At 37.0% G+C, this 21,210-nt stretch overlaps 1 protein-coding gene and 1 long non-coding RNA gene across 3 annotated transcripts in view; one reads left to right on the forward strand and one right to left on the reverse strand.

The window, feature by feature from the left end:
• Positions 1-4,716, forward strand: part of Znf567 (zinc finger protein 567) — a 19,988-nt gene extending 15,272 nt beyond the window's left edge. Inside the window, exon 6 of the mRNA XM_015497148.2 lies at positions 2,363-4,716. Coding sequence (XP_015352634.1) covers positions 2,363-4,080 — 1,718 coding nt within the window. The 3' untranslated portion in view covers positions 4,081-4,716. The remainder of the gene's footprint in view (positions 1-2,362) is intronic.
• LOC125612634 lies at positions 275-10,148 on the reverse strand. 2 transcript variants are annotated; one of them, XR_007343123.1, is made up of 4 exons: positions 9,619-10,148; positions 8,833-9,050; positions 679-830; positions 275-509 (listed from the first exon to the last, which is right to left on the reverse strand). It is a non-coding gene; the product is annotated as an uncharacterized LOC125612634 (long non-coding RNA). The 2 variants fall into 2 exon arrangements; XR_007343122.1 differs by lacking the exon at positions 9,619-10,148 and having other exon boundaries at positions 8,833-9,605.
• Between the last annotated feature and the right edge of the window lie 11,062 nt (positions 10,149-21,210).

The raw sequence follows: 21,210 nt of genomic DNA on the forward strand, positions 1-21,210 counted from the left end.
TACCGTTCCCCCCCCCCCCACCGCCTTCATAATACCTCAGGTTTCTTTCCTGCACTAAGCCTTAGTTCCCATTCTCACTACAGATCTGTTAATTTTAAAACTCACTTGCCTCAGCTCCGGCTTTCCTTAGTTACAGTTGTTCTCCATTAAACCTTTGTGGTTCATTTTATATGACTGATCATCATTCCTAAAGTCAACCCTTGGTTTGGGTAAACAACACTAACTCATTCTTATCCTAATTTCTTGAGTGATTATTTTACAACTTGGTCTCTTTTCTTCACCAGTGTGTCTGTCCTCCCTAACAGTGCCTGACATGTAAGAGTCACACACGTTTAAAAGAATACTGTACTCTTAGTCTTCATGTCTCAAATTTATCTTTAAGGGATCTGTCTTTAAATCATGACAACCCCTTCCTTTCTCAGAACTTCGGCTGTTCATTTTCTGTACCTGGCACTGACATCTGCTACTCAGCATGTTTCTCCCTCCAAAGTATTGTAGTGTCTTCTCACCTTTTTTTTTTTTTTTTTTTTTTTTAAATAATTTTTATTTATTTTTATTGTTTAATTTTCGGCGGACACAACATCTTTGTTGGTATGTGGTGCTGAGGATCGAACCCGGGATGCACGCATGCCAGGCGAGCGCGCTACCGCTTGAGCCACACCCCCAGCCCATTCTCACCTTTTTTGTTACAGCATGTTAGAAATTAAACATCTCAGCTCTTAAATTCTTTCCCATCATTTCTTAGTTACTTTATTCCTGCCATGATATCAGCCCAAATCTTCTGTCTCTGTCAACATTTCTTCTGGATCTGTTCACAATTATTTATCAGCCTGTGAAATATATTAACATTCTGTTATACTCTTATTTCTCACTGATGTGCAAAATGAAAACCCATGTTTCATCTCTTCATTATTATTAAGTATGTTGCCTTTGTTATAACATTTGTCTCATTCATTCAATTTATATTGTTACTCTCTTAACAAGATATACCATTACTTGTTAAAATAGAAAATTCTCATCTTTCTTAAACTACCTCAGTAAGCCTTCATATAGTCTTTTCAGCTTTTCTTTCTTACAGAATTCTTGCTAATCTTTATAAAGCCCAAGATTAAAAATCAGCCTATAATCCTATAATCCTATATATCAGCCTATAATCCCAGGAGCTCAGGAGGCTGAGGCAGGATGATTGCAAATTCAAAGCCAGTCTCAGCAAACTTAGCAAGGCCCTTAGCAACTTAGTGAGACCCTGTTTCAAAACAAAAATAAAAAGGGCTGGGGATTGTAGCTCAGGGATTGAGTGCCCTGGGTTCAAACCCTAGCAAAACACACACACAAAATCAGTTTCCATTTAATCTGGGCTCTGAGGTTTTTCCATAAATGAAGGATTTGTCATCACATAGGTACTTTTTATTGTGTTGTATATACTCCCTTCCAAATGTTATGTTCCTTTTCCATAGACTGACTATTCCTTCATTACTTCACATCATACCTGCCTTCCTCTTATTTGAATTCCTCTGCTACCTACTTACTAAAGTACACATGCACAGCCGGGCACAGTGGCGCACGCCTGTAATCCCAGCATCTTGAGAGGCTGAGACAGGAGGATTGCAAGTTCAAAGCCAGCCTCAGCAACTTAGCAAGACACTACGCAACTCAGTGAGACCCTATTTGTAAATAAAATACAAAATAGGACTGGGGATGTGGCTCAGCGGTTGAGTGTCCCTGAGTTCAATTACTGGTACCAAAAATAAAAAAATACACATACACAATTCTTGAATATTATCATATAATTTAAAGTCTGATTGTATATGGTTTACATTTAAAATTCTTTTCTCCCAAATAAATGATCTTCTTTTGTAACCTTCTTTACTGGATTATATTACATGTTAGGTGTTCAAGAGTTATTTCATTAATTGCCTGTATTAAAGTGTAGGTGATCTTCTGTGTCCTGCAAAAATAATCCTTCTCTTAATATTTTCCCCGAACAAACATTTCTACCAATACTTTTTTATCCATCTTGCTTAAAGTATAATGCCCTTTGTAGATTTACTTAATTGTCTGTGAATCTATTTTTCTTTCAATCCCTCTTTCCACCATTCTGTTTTACTTTGTCTATGAAGTTCTGTAGGACGTAAAATGTAATAATAGTGTTCATTGCTCATTTTTTTTTCCATTATTTCCCACACTGAAGCAGAGTTTTTATTTAGATTCTATGTTTCTTCTCTTTTCTTCCTATCCCCAGGCAGAGAGTAATTTGTCCTGGGTTTTTTCTACTATCTCATTTCCTAATACATTAGACCCCAGTAGACTCTTTCCCTAGCAACTGTGTGAAGATTCACAAGTTGTTATTAATTTTTTTTAGAAGAAAACTGGAAAGCTGAAGACATTTTAATGAAATTCAAGGAACACCAAGATAAGTATTCTAGATCAGTTGTGTGCATTAACCACAAAAGACTTGTCAAGGAGAACAGTATATATGAAAAGACACTTAATCTAATCAAAAAACCTGTTGATTCAAAAAATCTACCTCCTGACTATGACACTCATGGGAAGACTTTGGAAAATGTTTCAGGATTAATCATCAGTAACCTAAGTCCTTCAAGAAAGAGAATTAATGAGTACAATGGATTTGGGAGATCACTACTTAATAATAGGCAAGAAATAGCTCCTCCTGAAGTAAAATCCCATAATCAAAGTGACAGGACCTTCCGTCATAATGATGTGCTTATACAGTATCAGAAGATGGTAACTCCAGCACAGTCATTTGGATACAGTGAGTGTGAGAAATCATTCCTTAAAAAGGGAGGCTTGATCACACATAATAGAGTGTATAGAGGGGAAACCCTACCTGTATATAATAAAAAGAGAAGAGCAAACAATATTGAAAAAAAACATACATGCACTGAATGTGGGAAATCCTTCTGCAGGAAGTCAGTATTGATTCTGCATCAGGGAATTCACACAGAGGAAAAACCCTATCAATGCCATCAGTGTGGGAATGCATTCAGAAGGAAGTCCTATCTTATTGATCATCAGAGAACTCACACAGGAGAGAAACCCTTTGTTTGTAATGAGTGTGGTAAGTCCTTCCGCCTAAAGACAGCACTCACAGATCATCAGAGAACACATACAGGGGAGAAGTCATATGAATGTCCACAATGTAGAAACGCCTTCAGATTGAAGTCACACCTCATTCGTCATCAGAGAACTCACACAGGAGAGAAACCATATAAGTGTAATGACTGTGGAAAGTCCTTCCGCCAGAAGGTAACACTCTCTCTACATCAGAGAATTCATACGGGGGAAAAACCTTATATTTGTAAAGAATGTGGAAAGTCTTTTCACCAGAAGGCAAACCTCACTGTACATCAGAGAACTCACACAGGAGAGAAACCCTATATTTGTAATGAATGTGGGAAATCCTTCTCTCAGAAGACAACCCTTGCTCTTCATGAGAAAACTCACAATGAGGAGAAACCCTATATTTGTAATGAATGTGGAAAGTCTTTCCGCCAGAAAACAACCCTAGTAGCACATCAAAGAACACATACAGGGGAGAAATCTTATGAATGTCCTCACTGTGGGAAAGCCTTTAGAATGAAATCATACCTCATTGATCATCATAGAACTCACACAGGAGAAAAACCGTATGAATGTAATGAATGTGGGAAATCATTCAGTCAGAAGACAAATCTCAATCTACACCAGAGAATTCATACAGGAGAGAAACCCTATATCTGTAATGAATGTGGGAAATCCTTTCGCCAGAAAGCAACTCTGACTGTACATCAAAAAATACACACAGGGCAGAAATCCTATGAATGTCCTCAGTGCGGGAAAGCCTTTAGCAGGAAGTCTTATCTCATTCATCATCAAAGAACTCACACGGGAGAAAAACCATATAAATGTAATGAATGTGGAAAGTACTTCCGCCAGAAGACGAATCTTATTGTACATCAAAGAACTCACACAGGTGAAAAACCCTATGTTTGTAATGAGTGTGGTAAGTCCTTCAGTTATAGGAGAAGCCTCATTGTCCATCAGAGAACACATAAGGGAGAAAACATGGAAATGCAATAAATAAAGTGGTTTCTTTGTGAAGTCTTTCCAAGTTAATGTAAACCTTTAGTTTTAAAAACAAAAGCATGCTTAAACATGTTGATGTAATTTTAATCACAAAGTTTTTAAAGTTCCACACCACAAAACTACTGTTTATTGCATATGAAATGTGTATGATCATTATTATTAGGTTGTAGCTCTGACACTAATTTTCAGTTATTTAAAAATATAGTACATGTAGAAGCAAATTACAAAATGGTATCAGCACTGATCACCATAAATTTTTTAAAAATATGAATTCTAATTATTTTTGCAGTCTATGTAATAAAAAGTAGTTTTTACTTCCCCAAATATTACCACTTCTACAAAAAAAAATGATTACCATTTCCCTGGCTTATAACCTCATTAAACTAGTTTATGCATGCTTTCAAACTTTATTTATATATGTTTTACTTAGACATCGTGAATTCATGTCCTTCTTTGTTTCCCTGAACATTTTAAAGATCTGTATAATATTCCATGTGGTAGTAGTATGTTCTTTTTTATTTTGTATACTATATCATTTTAATAATATACTGTTATTTATCCTGTTGGCAGATATTTGTATTTTTATAATTTTCTGTTATAATAAAATACTGCCATAAATATTCTTGTTTACGTCTTTGGTGTATATTCATGTATTTCTGTTGATTTTGTACCGAAGACTGGAATTTTTCTGTCCAGGAGAATATCTTAAGTCTTTTCAGTTAAGGGAGATATTGCTAAACATTTCAGACATTCTCAACAGTCAATGTAGAAAGGTCTTTAGCAGTCATTCAAACTGGCGAATTCTTGCTAAAAGGAAACCTTATGATTTAATACTTGAGAGGCTGTTTTATCTGTGTGAATGCAGTAATTATAGAAAGGCCTTTATCTGTTGTTCAACCCTTGCACAAAGTATTCACCTGTAACTTGAATTATTTTGTTTTGTGTGTCATGGTTTTAGGGACACTTTAGCCCTAGCTTAAGAATTCACACAAGAGAAAGGGATGTTGAGAAGAGAAACACCATGAGTAGAATTTGAGAGTTTAGTAATTACAGTAGAGAGAATTAGGAAAAAATATTTTTCATATAAAATAACCTTTATTTTTTTAATATTTATTTTTTGGTTAGACACAATACCTTTATTTTGTTTATTTATTTTTATGGGGTGTTGAGGATCGAACCCAGAGCCTTGTGCATGCTAGGCAAGCTCTGTACCACTGAGCCACAACCCCAGCTCCTGGAAAGGTGTTTATATTTGAGAATCAGAAATATGCTAAGACAGTTAATATTTATAGCATCTTATCCATGAGCACGTTAAGCTTAACAGCAATTTGAACCATGTTAGATCCTTATTGGGAAGAATTTCTTATATCTAGCATTTACTATATGAAGTCTAATAAAACAGAAAATTTTAAAAGCCTTTTTGCTCATTGTGAAAATATTGAGTAACCAGGAAAACAGTTCATGGTTCAAGCATCTGATGCTGAAAACATTAAGTAGCCCTCTGGACTGTAGAAAGGGATAGCAATTACCAGTTGATAGTATATATAATCATACTTGTCAGTCCTGAACTTGCAGATACTTTCAGAGCAAAAAAAGAATTGAGTGATGAAGGAAAGGATATGATAAAAAAAAATTTAAACTTGAAAGGGGCATAATAGTAAAATATACCATGCCTTGTCTGAACAGAACTTCAAGAAATTTAGCCTTGAATAATAATATTTATGCTTAGTTTCTTTGCTTTTTGTTTGGTTGGTTTAGAGTACATTCAGAATAAACATTAGAGTGAAATAACTGGAACAGGTAGGTAAGGTTATAGAACTTCTGTTCTGACCCATGAGGACCTAGGGATTATCTCATCTGAAGTAAGTCTGTTTGTAGGTTAATAAATACTGTTATATGCTAACAATGGTAACAAAAGAATTGTGCTCTCAAGCAGTGATGCAAACCCGCCTTGGTTTCCTAGGTGAGTAGCAAATGGAGAGGATGGTCTAACTGAATATTCTACCCTCAGTCCACCAAGGGTCTTGGGAATATTGAGTTTCATTCTCTTAGATAATCTGCTCACCCTTGTTTCTGCTTTCCCAAACATTTCAAGCTGCCACAGAAATATAAAAGTATTCATGGCATCCTTGTATGTACCACCCTGCCTCCTCACTCACTGATTATATCATGAAATAACCATGTTCTCTTTACAGTAGAACATTGTATCATATGTCTATTTTATTTTTATGATAACATTAATTGTAATTAATGGGGTTTACAGTTATGTTTCCATACATGTATACATGGTGCATTGATCATGTCCATCTACCCTTCTATCCTTACCCTTGTCCATTTTATTTTATTTTATTTTATTTGTAGTTGTAGATGGACAGGAATGGCTTTATTTCATATTACAGTGCTGAGGATCAAACCCAGTGCCTCACATGTGCTAGGCAAGTACTCCACTACTGAGCTAAAGCCCCAGCCCCTCCATTTTATTTTTATACATAGTACACATATATTCATATTTTATAGATCTTTAACGTGAAGAACTAGAAAGTGTGGTGTACTAATGGACTGTGAGCTCAGAGATGACCAAGGATGTTTTCTTCTCTAAGAGAACACCCAGGATAGGTTATATAAACAAGTTGTAAAAGCATTTCTATAGCAATCATTGAACCTGCCTCCATTTTTATACATAGTTTTAAAAAATATTTTTTAATTTTTGATAGATATTTATTTATTTATATGCAGTGCAAAGAATAAAACCCAGTGCCTCACACATGCTAGGCATGTGCCCTACCACTGAGCTATGATCCCAGCTCATATGTCCATAGCTTTAAGTTTTTATGGTCTTTTTGTTTGGTTTTATTTTGTTGTTTTTTGCTTTTTGTTGTTTTTGTACCAGGGATTAAATCCAGGGGCCCTTAACCACTGAGTTAGATCTCCAGCCTGTTTTTAAAATTTTCTGTTTTGAGACAGGGTTTTGCTAGGTTTCTGAGGCTGGCTTTGAACTTGAGATCCTCCTGCCTGTCTCAGCCTCCCAAGTTGCTTGGATAACAGGCATGTGGCACAGTGCCCAGCTAGTTTTAAGTTTTAAAATGTCCTCTGTTAAATGATTTGAAGATTTGTGAAATGATTTCTTATAATATTATCTGGAGCTGCATCATATGGTGATCACATTTGATTTATTTAGAACCTCCATACTATTTCCCACAGCAGCTTCTTAGATCCTTAGTCACAATGCACAAAGTTTCAAATTTCCACATCCTTGCCATCACTTATTTTCTGGTTTTGTTTGTTTATGAGACAGGGTCTCACTGTGTTGCTAAGAATAGCCTTGAACCTGCAATCCTCTTGCTTTGGTATCACTGAGTCACCACCACATATGGCAAATTTTGATTAAGGCCATTTTTATAGGTGTAAAGTGGTAATTCATTGTGATTTTGATTTGCATTTCCCTAATAAATAGTGTTGGTCTGCTTCATTCTGGAAGAATATTCTTGCTGGATATAGGATTTGGGATTGAAAGTTTTCCCTTTCAGTACTTAAAAATTGTGCCACTTCTTTGTGGCCTCCGTGGTTTGTCTTGAGAAATTGTGTTGAAAAGACAATATTTTCTTCATCTGTGTGAAATATCTCTTTCCATATACATATGAGGATGCATTTCAGGACTATTCTATGACTTTCATCTGTTTTTCCAATGTTTCCTCATAGGTAGACTCAGGTCCTACATATTTGACAGGAACACTGTACAAGAGAGCTGTGTTCTTAGAGCATCCTGTCACCCAGGACTGGTGGTCATATGGAGCTCCGTCAGGAGCCGCTCTGGAAATACATGCCCTTAAGTCTTGAGTAAGAGATACTGAACAATTATTGTGCCCTGCAATAGCTTGGGCTTTATTTACCTCCACTCAGACAATGAGATGTGGCTCCAGGAGTAGATGTCACCCAGTGGGGTTGAGTTACACTCATCTGTTCCTTTGTAATCCTACCCCTTGCCTCATTTGAATGGCTTCTCCCCAATAAAACCAGGTTCGAGGCATGCTCTTCGTCTTTCTTGCCTGTCTTGCCTCCTTTGCGGGAGCTGGGTCAGAGGAGCCATCACAGAACCCAAAGGTATTTCTCTGTATGATTATTTTGTGCCAGCCCAGTTCACCCAGAGTGATCCTGACTGGTTTAGTCATGTGTCAGGTCAGAGCTCTAGGTTAAGGGGGTGTCTGCCCAACTTCACTGCAAAGCCTCTTTTTCCCCTTTGTAAGTATCTTGGGGGATCTTCTCGGAGACTAGGCATATATTTTCCTGTTCTTCACACTTCCAAGTAACTAATTTTAGCATGGCCTGGACATTTATCAAAAGCTCTGGGAAATTCTGATGTGCAGACAGAACTGAGAATCACTGACTTAGAGGTCAGAACATTGCCCTATCTGGTTGAATGACCTTGGGCAGAAGACTTCCCATGTTGAGGTCTCATTTATAAAACTTGCTAATAAGAGTCAAGACTCCATGAAATATGCTCAAGGAATATAAAGTGATCCCCATACAGAGTTTGCTAGAGGGCCAGGCACAGAGTCAGGGCATGCAAGAGGTTAGAAATGGCTACAGACAACAGAAACCCCCCTGACATGCACAGCTTAAAATACAAGGGCATGTTCTTCCTGCACGTGAGAATCCTGAAAGTGGGCTGTTGTCTCTGTGAGCATCAGAGACCCCACTCCTTCTATTCTACCACACTTATGATGAAGCTTCTATTCCAGAGGTTACCTCATGGCCTAAGGAGTTCTGGCTTTCATGTCCTTCTTTCAGGAGTGGATCCGGTGGTGATCAGGGCAAAGAGTTCACTTTGAGGAATCTTTCTGGAAGTCACACATAGCATGGCAGTTTCCCTCTCACTGGCCACACTGTCATGTAGATATACTTGAGAAGCTTCAGAGAGGTGAGGAAATGTCCTCTAGTAGGGAACATCAACATCCGATGTGAATCTGCAATATGTATACGGGGTAAAAATGGGAGTTCATAATCTGCTTGAATCAAATGTATGAAATATGATATGTCAAGAGCTTTGTAATGTTTTGAACAACTAATAAAAAAAAGAAAAAAATAAATAAAATTGGGGCTATATCAATAAGGAAGAAGGAGTGAGGGGACAATGGATAAATAGTTCGCCCTGCCTACTGCTGTAAGTAGCGATGGGAAGCCACCTGAGGGTAGACTCAACAACGATAAATGTTCTACAAGATTGTCAAAGACTAATGCAGAAATAAGTACAATAGCAAATAATTTGTCCTATGTCAGTATCTAATGAGTCTCCTAAAGAAGTCACCAATATGGTGTTCTACCCGGATATATAGGGACAGTTGGACTAAGTTAAGGTTTTACTAGCAGGAGTCATGTGCAATACCAGACTATTTAGTTACTCTATGCATTTAGAATAAAATCCAAATGCATTACCATAATTTATGAGATTGTCCATAACCTTTTCTTTTAGCATATCTCAGTCAAAGTCTTATCCAGGGGCTGGGGATGTGGCTCAAGTGGTAGCGTGCTCACCTGGCATGCTTGGAGCACTGGGTTCGATCCTCAGCACAACATAAAAATAAAAATAAAGATGTCCACCAAAAACTAAAAAAACAAATAATAAAAAAATTCTCTCTCTCTCTTTAAAAAAAAAAAGATTTATCCAACATTTTCTTGCCTTGCTTTCTCTACTGTTCATTATAGACCAAATATTCTTCAAGCATCTGAAATAAGCCAAGTCTTTTACCTTTTTCAAAGTTTTCTATCAACTGTTCAATTTTCTAGAAATTCTCTACATCAGGTTCTTTGCATGGCTCGTTTTATCTCATAAGTTCAGGTGAAAAGTTATTTCCTCAGAAAGCCTGGGCTAGACAAACCCTATCTCAGTTCACCCCTTCATTCTCTAAGTATTTTCTCTCTCTCATTGCAATTTTCTGGATTTAAATATCACACAATCAAGCCAGGTTCAGTGGTGCATGCCTGTAATTCCAGTGGCTTGGGAAGCTGTGCAGGAGGCTCGTAACTTCAAAGCCAGCCTCAGCAAAAATGAGGTGCTAGGCAACTCAGAGAGACCCTGTCTCTAAATAAAATACAATATAGGGCTGGGGATGTGGCTCAGTGGTCAAGTGCCCCTGAGTTCAACCCCCTACCCCACTCCACCCCCCAAAAAATAATCACACAATCTCCAGGAATATTGACATACAATTGCAATCCCCACAACGGAGAGGCTAAGGCACAAGGATCACAAGTTCAAGGCCAGCCTCAGCAACTCACCAAGACCCTCAGCAATTAAGCAAAACTTTTGTCTTAAAATAAAAAATAAAAAGGACTGGGAATGTAACTCAATGGTGAATCACCTTTGGGTTCAATTCCTAGTACAAAAAAAATGTGTATATATATATATTATATATATAATGTAAAATGAAAATCATGCAATCATTTATTTATTCATATGCAACCTTTTATTTTCTTAACTGTTAAAGCTCTTAAAGGGCAAGAACAATGATTTGCGTAGCATGCATGAGGCCCTGGGTTTAATTTCCAGCACCACACACAAAAAAAGAAAAATGGTTATTTCACTGAACACAGAATAATTAACATCTTGCTTAACAAGGAGGATCACAATTTCAAAGCCAGCCTTAGCAACTAATCAAGGACCTAAGCAACTTAGTGAGGTACTGTCTCAAAATGAAAAATAAAAAGGGGGTGTGGTTCAGTGGTTAAGTGAACCTGGGTTCAATCCCCAAAACCATAAAATAAAATAAGTAAAATAGTAAAAAGATTTATTGTAATCACTTGTGTTCACATTACATAATAGTTCTGACCATGTATTGCTGGATTCATTTTTCCCGCATCACTAACAAGATAATGTGTGCTCTTCACCGCTTAGAGACGAAAAAAAATAAAAGAAAAAAATTCAAAACTAAAGATAGATTGAACTAAGCTTTATTTAATAAAATAAAGCACATGAAAAAAATTTATAGATACCTAACCATCCATCCATATACCTCTATCAATGCTTACTGCCATTTATATAAAGTCATAATTATCTTTCCCCCCACTGTAGTGAGGTGCCTTTTCGAGAATTTGTAGTACTATTCAACCTTCCTTTTGATATACAATCTATTTTGTTTCTCATGCCCACTCTAAGATCACTATAGGTGTATATGGGAAGCCATTCTCGCACGTGATTTGAGTTACCTCCCTGGCTGGGTGAGAGGCGCTTAGACAACTGTGTCAGAGCCTTCCCCACCCTGTCCCAGGTTCGAGGGCTTGTCCATGTGGAGGTGTGCCTGGCCACTGACCTGAAGACCAATCACTGACCCTGACCTTGGAATGCTGCCCCCATCGACCTTCATTGGATGGAATTTTCCCTTGAATTTTTGTTCCCCAATAAAAGCTCACTCCCTGGCGTGTTCTCTCTCTCGCTAGCCTCTTGTGTTAACCTTGCCACCGCATTAGGTGGCTGGAGGCGGGAGCTAGGAGAAGCCATCTCTGGAGCTGGGCATTAAAGGTAATGAGAATATGTCTCTTTAATTTTAAAACTCACTAGTTAATTTTTATGCTTTGAACCTCTTTTATGAAGCTCGCGTGCTGGTCACGTGGCAGATGTGTACTTCCTAGAAAATTAAATGCCCATTCCCCACCAAACATTATAATAGGTTAGAAGCATAATATAAGGGTTATGTAATGTTAATACCAGTTATCTTACCTTGCCATTTATACATTGTCTAACTTCGTAATTTTTTAACCTTAAAATAGTTTATCATAGAAAACCTCAAGAAAGTAGGAAAAACCCCACTGTAACACTCAGCTTCAACAATTTATCAATTTAAGGAAAATCTTATTATTCCTAATCCCTAGTAAACATCCACTCACAGTAGCCAACTCCACAGATTATTCTGAAGCAAATTCCAGGCAGCATATTATTTCATCTGTAAATATTTCAGCATGAAGAAATTTTTGCAGAAGTATAATAATAATAATCACATCTAAAGGGGCTGGGATTGTGGCTCAGTGGCAGAGCACTTGTCTCATACATATGAGGCACTGGGTTGGAGCCTCAACACCACATGAAAATAAATAAATAAAATGAAGATATTAAAAAAATCACATCTAAATATTAACAGTAATTACTTAAAATCAAATACCAGTTAGTCTGTTTCCCCCATTGCATAATTATAAATATGTATTTTTCCATTTATTTAAATTTAGTTCCAGATGAGTCCTATATATGAGACTAAATGATATCTTTAAATCTCTTTTAATCTGTAAAATATATAATGAAAGATAAAATAGAGCTAAGTCTCAGATACCAAAAGAACCCAACTAAATTGCTCATTTCTTTTATTCCATGCTAATGCACAACATTCTCAGAATAAGAATATAGCACTGCTGCCACTAATATGATACAATAGTTAGGGGTTTTTCTGTTATTTCTTATAAATTTAAGGATATATAAACCACTGGATACACATTTGGATTAAATCACTGCATTTCTCTTTTGGATTCAGGATATTCCTAAATTTAATTTTGTCTTATAATTGCATAAGATATTTATATAGCTCATCATGAATCTACAAAATATAGCCAAAGGAGGACAGTCTCTTTCTTTCCATCACCCATAGTTTAATTTTTAAGGCTTAAAAAAGATACAAATTTTCTGTTATAGATACATAGCAGTATATTTTGGTAATAATCAGTGTTTGGCCTCAGTTCTCTCACTCTTATTTACAATATATAAACAGTTGAATGTGCATGTGTGTGTGTGTGTATATATATATATATATATATATATATATACACACACACACACACACACACACACACACACACACATATACATATATATACACACACACACTCTTCTTATGTATCTTATCAATTCTCTATTTTGGAATGTATCTTTTCACATTTAGTCAAATTCAGAAAGTTTTCTCTAATCATTATCTTTATCCTAACATATTTGACAATACCTGTTGTCCTCTTGCTCTTTTTCTTCCTATTTTGCTATAATATACTGCCACTTTGCCTGGCCTTTAGCTATTCTGAAACATTATGACATGGTTGGTAGTTATGACTTGCTTGTATGCTGTTCATTAGTTATAGGAATGTCATTTTATTCCTCATTCTCTTTAACCTTATAATTTTGTACAAAGTCCAATTATAATCTTTTTCTATTGGTTTAACTTAAAATTATCAGGAATCTGCCTAGTATCATTGGGACATGCCTGTAATCATAGCCATATAAAAGGCTGAGGCAAGAAACACAAGGTCAAGGTCACCCTGAGCAACTTACTGACACCTTGTCTCAAAATTAAAAAATTTTTTTTTTTTTTTTAGAGTCTAGGGATGTAGCTCACTGGTAGAATGCCCCTGGGTTCAATCCCAAGTATCCCCCTTATAACACATGAAGCTTTCCAATGCCATGGTATGAATTTTGATCCATGTAGAGATTCATACAACCACAACTATTTAAAATAGTTCCATCACCCAAAAACTCCTTCATGCTATCCCCTTATAGTCACTCCCTTTCCTTATTCCTAATCCCTGGTAAACACAATATTTTCTCCATCATTACAATTTTTTTCATTTCTAGATTGTAATATAAATGGAATCATATAATATACAATCTTTAAAGATTTGATCTTCCTCAGCATAATGCTCTTCAGATCCATTTGTAGACATGACTTGCTTGTGTGCAAGGCACTTCAGGTGTTGATAACTTATTCCTTTTTATTGCTGAATAACATCCTATTGAATGGATGTACCATTCACTTGTACAAGAACATCTGGGTTGTTTTCAGTTTGGGACAATCCTGAACAGAGCTGCTACAGGTGTCCATGTACAGGTTGTTCTGAAAAAAATTTTTTTTTATTTCCCGGAGTATTTAAATTCAAAAGAAATTTTAAAACTCTACTAAAGTGGCTGTACTATTTTGCAATGTGTGAGTTCCAGTAGTTCAATATCCTTGCCATTACTTGGTACTGGCAGTATTTTATTTTAGCCATTCTATAGGTACTTTCTATAGGTTTTTTAATGGTATTTTATCACGATTTTAATTTACATTTCCCCAATAGCTACTGATGTTTATTTTCCATCCTCTGATGAAGTGTCCAAGTCTTTTGCTGTCAAATCTTTTTCCTTGACTCATGCATTACTCAGAAGTGTATTGTTTAACTTCTGTATGTTTGGAGGCTTTAATCTTATCCTTCTGTTACTGATTTCTAATTTAATTCCATTATGGTCAAAGAACATATAATGTATTATTATCAATTCTTTACATTTTTAAGATTTGCTTTGTGATCCAAGATATGATCTATCTTGAAGAATGTTCCACATACACTTGAAAAAAGTTAGGATTCTAATATTGTTAGGCAACTTGTACTGTAAAAGTCAGTTATATCCAGTCACATGATAGTGTTACTTAGTTCTTCCATTTACTTGCTGATTTTTTCATCCATTAGTTTTATCAATTACTGAGAGAAGGATGTTGAAGTCTTCAACTAACATTGGGTTAATCTGTTTCTACTTTCATTTTTTTAATTTCTTTTTTTTTTTTTTTAGAGAGAGAGAGAATTTGTTTTTTAATGTTAGTTTTTAGTTTTCGGCAGACACAACATCTTTGTTTGTATGTGGTGCTGAGGATCGAACCCTGGCCGCACGCAGGCAAGCGTGCTACCACTTGGGCCACATCCCCAGCCCCGTGTTTCGTGAATCTTGAAGCTGTTATTAGTACATAACCTTTGTACAGGGTATGGAGGGATAATTTGTCATTCAGTTTTTTGGTGGTGCTGGGAATTGAACCCAAGGCCTTGTGCATGCAAAGCAAGCACTCTACCAACTGAGCTATATCCCCAACCTGTTAGTTTTTATATATGTATATCTTTTCTTAGTTGTAGATGGATATAATACCTTTATTTTACTTTTTATGTGGTGCTGAGGATAGAACCCAGTGCCCCACACCTGCTAGGCAAGCACTCCACCACTGAGCCACAACACCAACCCCAGCCCCAGTTTTGATATAGATGTTACCTGTGGTTTTATATTTTATTCTCTTAGTTGCTCTCCTATTTGGTTTGTTTGCTTTGTTTGATGGGGGAACAGGAAGATTCCCAAAAAGTAAAATTTCTCAGAATTTTTCCACTTTGCTTTTATAACTCCACTGAAAAAAAAAAATCATTCGTTCTAATATGACCCAACCCTCTTTTGTTAAATTTGGTGGTCAGTTACCATTCTGCTAACAATATTTGACAGTTGACTTGCCAACCTTACCAGTCTTTCTCAGTTACCTTTTAAATACCATCTGGGGCTGGGCAAGGTGGTGCATCACTGCAATCCCAGTGACACGGGAGGATGAGGACTGCAAATTCAAAGCCAGCCTAAGCAAGAACCTAAGCAACTTAGTGAAACCCTGTCTCAAAATAAAAAATATTTTAAAAGGGGCTAGAGATGTGGCTCAGTGTTAAGTGCCCGTGGGAACTTAAAAAAAAGAAATTTACGGTGACCAACTACCTTGGTTTGCCTCAGTCTATTCTGATTTTAGCACTGAAATGTCTTGTGTCCAAAAAACTCCACTCTTAGGCAAATAAGGTTGTTGGTCAACCCAATGTACCACCCTCCTTTTCTGACCTCTAACTGGAAGTTGGCTTCACAGCATAGTCCTTGGCCTTCTTCTCCTCTCAGTATTTCATTTACTTACCAAATTACTCATCAGTCCGACTGCTTTATAAACTATATGCCAATGAATCCCAGCTCCAACCTCTCCACCATACTGGAGGCTCACATATTGAACTGCCATTGATCCTACTGGCTCAACATTTTTTTAAAATATTTATTTTTTTTAGTTGTACCTGGGCACAATACCTTTATTTTATTTATTTATTTTAATGGTGCTGAGGATCAAACCCAGGGCCTCACATGTGGTAGGCAAGTTTTCTACCTCTGAGCCATAACCCCAGCCCTCAACATTTTTAAAATATCCTGTATCTAATCATTTTCCAATCTAATCTAAAATATCCTGAATCTAATCATTTTCCAATATTTCTTCTGTTAATAAATAGGTATTGGCAAACTTTTCTTTTTTTTAATGGTGCTGGGGATCAAACATGGGGCCTTATATGTACTAGGAAAGCACTCTACCACTGAGCTACATACCCAGCCTGGTAAATTTTTGTTAAAGGACCAATAGTAAATAGGAAATATTTTAGGTTTTCAAACCATATAGGCTCCACTGCAACTACACAATTTGGCCACTGTTGCCCAAAAGCACCCACAGACAATATTTTTTTAAATTTATCTATTATTCTAATTTGTTACACATGACAGAGCAGAATGCATTTCAATTCATAGTACACATATAGAGCACAATTTTTCATGTCTCTAGTTGTACACAAAGTAGAATCACACCATTCGTGCCTTCATATGGGTACTTGAAGTAATGATGTCCGTATCGTTCCACTGTCTTTTCCACCCCCTTGCCTCTTCTTTCCCCTCTGCCCTATCTAAAGTTCCTCCATTACTCCCATGCTCCCCCTGCCATCCCCATTAAGGATCAACATCCTCATATCAGAGAAAACATTCGACATTTGTTTTATTGGGATTGCCTTACTTCACTTATCATAATAATCTCCAACTCCATCCATTTACCTGCAAATGCCATGATTTTATTCTCTTTTATTGCTGAGTAATATTTCTTTATATATATTCCACAGTTTCTTTATCCATTCATCTACTGAAGGGCATCTAGGTTGGTTCCACAATACAGTTATTGTGAAATGTGCTGCTATAAACATTGATGTGGCTGTGTTACTATAGTATGCAAAATTCCTTTGGATATAAACCAAGGAGTGGGATAGCTGGGAGAAATGGTGGTTCCATTTCAAGTTTTCCAAGGAATCTTCATACTGCTTTCCATATTGATTGAACCAATCTGCAGTCCCCCTAGCAATGTATGAGTGTGCCTTTCTCCCAACATCCTCATCAACACTTATTGTTTGTATTCTTAATAACTGCCATTCTGATTAGAGTGAGATGAATTCTTAGTTTTGATTTGCATTTCTCTAATTGCAAGAGATGTTAAACATTTTTTTCATATATTTGTTGATTAATTGTATATCCTCTTCTGTGAAGTGTTTGTTCAGTTCCTTGGCCCATTTATTGATGGGTTGTTTTTTTTTTTTTTTTTTGGTGTTGATTTTTTGAGTTCTTTATATATCCTAGAAATTAGTGCTCTATCTGATGTGCACATGGAAAAATTTGCTCCCATTCTGTAGACTCTCTATTCACCTCACTGATTGTTTCTTTTGCTGAAAAGATGCTTTTTAGTTTAAATCCATCCCATTTATTGATTCTTGATTTTATTTCTTGCACTATAGGAGTCTTATTAAGGAAGTCGGGGCCTAATCCAACATGATGAAGATTTGGGCCTACTTTTTCTTCTAGTAGGCGCAGGGTCTCTGGTTTAATTCCTAGGTCCTATTCCAGTTTGAGTTGAGTTTTGTGCATGATGAGAGATACGGGCTTAATTTCATTTTGTTGCATATGGATTTCCAATTTTCCCAGCACCATTTGTTGAAGAGGCTATCCTTTCTTCAATATATGTTTTTGGCACCTTTGTCTAATGAGATAACTGTATTTATGTGGGTTTGTCTCTGTATCCTCTATTCTTTACCATTGGTCTACAAGTCTGTTTTGGTGCCAATACCATGAGTGTTTGTTACTATTGCTCTACAGTATAGTTTAAGGTCTGGAACTATACTAGATATATATGTGTGTGTATACATATATATGTGCACAAAAAAATACTCCTGTAATTTTTATTACAAAATATTTCAAACAAGAGTGTTTTTTGTGCACATATATATGTATACACACACATACATATCATGATGCCACCTGCTTCACTCTTCTTGCTAAGAATTACTTTAGCTATTCTGGGTCTCTTATTTTTCCAGATGATTTCATTATTTCCTTTTTGATTTCTATGAGGAATGTCATTGGGATTATTATTGGAATCACATTAAATCTGTATAATGCTTTTGGTAGTATGGTCATTTTGACAATACTAGTTCTGCCTTTCCAACAATAAGGGAGATCTTTCTATCATCTAAGATCTTGTTTAATTTCTTTCTTTAGCATTCTGTAGTTTTCATTGTAGAATTCTTTTAACCTCTTTCGTTAAGTTGATTCCCAAGCGTTTTATTATTTTTGAGGCTATTGTAAATGGGGTAGTTTTCCTAGTTTCTCTTTCAGAGGATTTGTCTCTGATGCCACAGGCAATATTTAAGCGAGAGTTTAGCTATGTTCCTAAAAACTTCATTTACAAAAACAGATGATGGCCCACAGGCCATACACAGTTTGCTGACCCAGGTCTAAACTATCATTATGTATAAATTATTAACACAGCATCCTAACTGGCCAATCTATTTCTATATTAGTTTCACTAATGATCTGAAAGTTGTTTCGTTTTGTTTTTATGGTGCTGGGGGTTGCCTCACATAAACTGGGCAAGAAAGTATTTCTTATTACAAAATATTTCAAGCAAGAGTGTTTTTTGTGCACACATATATATATACACACATACACACACACACACACACACACACACACATATATAAAAGATATAAAGAATAACAAAATGAACAGCATGCTTCCACACACCCTTGAATGGGCCTCTGAGGAAGATGCCTCAGTAAACACCATTGAGGTTCTGCCTCCATGACCAGCTGATTCTTTTTTTTTTTTTTTTTAGCTGATTCTTAAATGCACTGCCTGCCTACCTGTTCAGAATCCTTACTTACCTGGGCACCATCCTCCCATAATGTCCCTTGAGACCATCATGATTCTTTCCCTTGCTCCAACAGGGAAATCACATCAGGCTTAGGAGTACAGAGTCCTGTTTACAAGAAAAAAGATATATTCCTGCTTGTTTCTGAATTCAAACCTAGTCCTTAGTCCACAAGGAAACAGCAACTACAGAAAAGACAAGAAGAAAGTATGAAGGTCTGAAGTATGGAGACGATAAAGGGATCTCAATGAGCAGCCTGCCTGTTTCCTTATCTCCAAAGCATAAAACAATTCCCTAGGAAGGCATACACCCACCCAGACAATTGAAAGACACACCCAAAATCCATAAGTTATTTGGAAATTGATATCCTTATCAAGTAAGACTAGGTTGGTGGAGTTATCTATCACTGCATATCTACATAAATCCCTCTAACCAGGGGCAAGGCATTTGTACTTTTCCTGAGAGAAGTCTACAGTCTCAGGTCCCTGAACATTACCAATTCCTGAATTGACAAACCCATATAGTACTGGTGAGATTCAAACAAATGTTTTTAATATGAAAAAGATGGAGAAGGACACTGAGGGATGGAGAAGATATATTGAACAAATGGGATAGAACAGAGTAGATGGCAGAAGTAGAGAAAGTAAAATGAACATGACTAGAACAAAGTACCTCCATGCTCATGATTATCTTGTAGCTAAAGACGATTCTCCTTCACACAATGGGACATTCTCCTATCCCATGGCTAGGGCTAGGCATGAATAAAACATATTTATTTGTTATTTACCCAATAAATTAAAAGGGTAGAAAGATACACAGCAAGTTCTAGTATGGCAAATTTCCACCATGCGACCAGCGCACTGGTTTCATTAAAGAGGTTCATGGCATAAAAGTTAACTAGCGAGATCAAAATAAACACAAAGACTCAATTACCTTTTTCTATGACCAGGTCCAGGACGGCTCTCACCTCTCTGGCTCACACCTCGAACCACCCGGTAGGGCAGCAAGGCTTACTCAGGGCTAGCAGGAGAGAGAGAGAGAGCACGCCAGGGAGTGGCCTTTTATTGGGGAACAAGAAATTCAGGGGAAAATTCCATCCAATGAAGGTCGAGGGGGGCAGCATTCCAAGGTCAAGGTCAGTGATTGGCCTCAGGGTCAGTGGTCAGTCACACCCCCACACGGACAGGCTCTCGCACCAGGAGAGGGTGGGGAAAGCTCCGACACAGTTTAGCCAGAGCGCCTCACACCCAATCCGGGAGGTGCCCAATCACGTGCGAGAATGGCTTCCCACATATTCCCCCTTTTTTCTCTTAAAAATGAGGCGGTGGTTCACTCTTTTGAGTTTCTGCATTCTTGTTCTGAAGACTCGCCATCCTGACAGCCCAGCAGGGCAATTACTGTCACTACCATCAAGACTGGAGTCCTGTTCTTTCCTAGGAGTCGAAGTATTCGGGAAGCCTGTGTTGTTAGCTTCTTCACCTCTTCCCATGAAATCAGCTTTTCAGCTGGGTCAATTTGGTTTTTCTTCATCTTTTTCCGATATCTCTTCCTTTTGGATGGGGGCTCCTCTGGGTCGATCTTCAGTCGCTTAAATCTCGGTTCTATCTCTTCCATGTCTAATTGCACGTTCAGGCACCCAGATAGGATGAAAAGCACCTTCTGGAAAAATACAAGCATGACCTCTGCCCCACATAATCACTGGGTCTGGGCCTTTCCATTGACCAGTCTGTAAATCTTTCCACAAAACTCTGCCTAAAGGGCCTGTTACTGAGGGAGACATTTGCCTCTCAGCTGCAGTGTGACCTTCTGCGTCAGTTTAAAAAATTTAAAATGAACAAACCATGATTGAGGCTATTTTGGGGAGTCATAACCCTATTCCCCCCCTTTTAATTTTTGTAATTGAAACTTAATAGATAAATGAGCTCGTTCCACAATGGCTTGACCTTAGGGGTTATAAGGAATTCCTGTTTTATGATTAATTTGAAACTCTTGGCAAAATTGTTGAAAAGAAGAGCTTACATAAACTGGAGCATTATCTGTTTTAATCTGCATAGGGCACCCTAACACAGAAAAAGCTGCTAGGCAATGAGAAATTACATGTTGAGTATTTTCCTTAGTACGTGCTGTGGCAAAAATAAATCTGGAATATGTGTCCACTATGACATGCACATAACATTGCTTACCAAATTGAGGAATATGAGTTACATCCATTTGCCATATTTGATTTGGTTTTAATCCACGGGGATTTACCCCTGATGGTGGAGATGGAGTGTGAATAACACACTTAGGGCATTGGCTTACAATTTGATGAGCTTGTTCTCTGGTAATATTAAAT

Source organism: Marmota marmota, unplaced genomic scaffold, assembly GCF_001458135.2.
Source record: "Marmota marmota marmota unplaced genomic scaffold, marMar, whole genome shotgun sequence".
Lineage (NCBI taxonomy): Eukaryota > Metazoa > Chordata > Mammalia > Rodentia > Sciuridae > Marmota > Marmota marmota.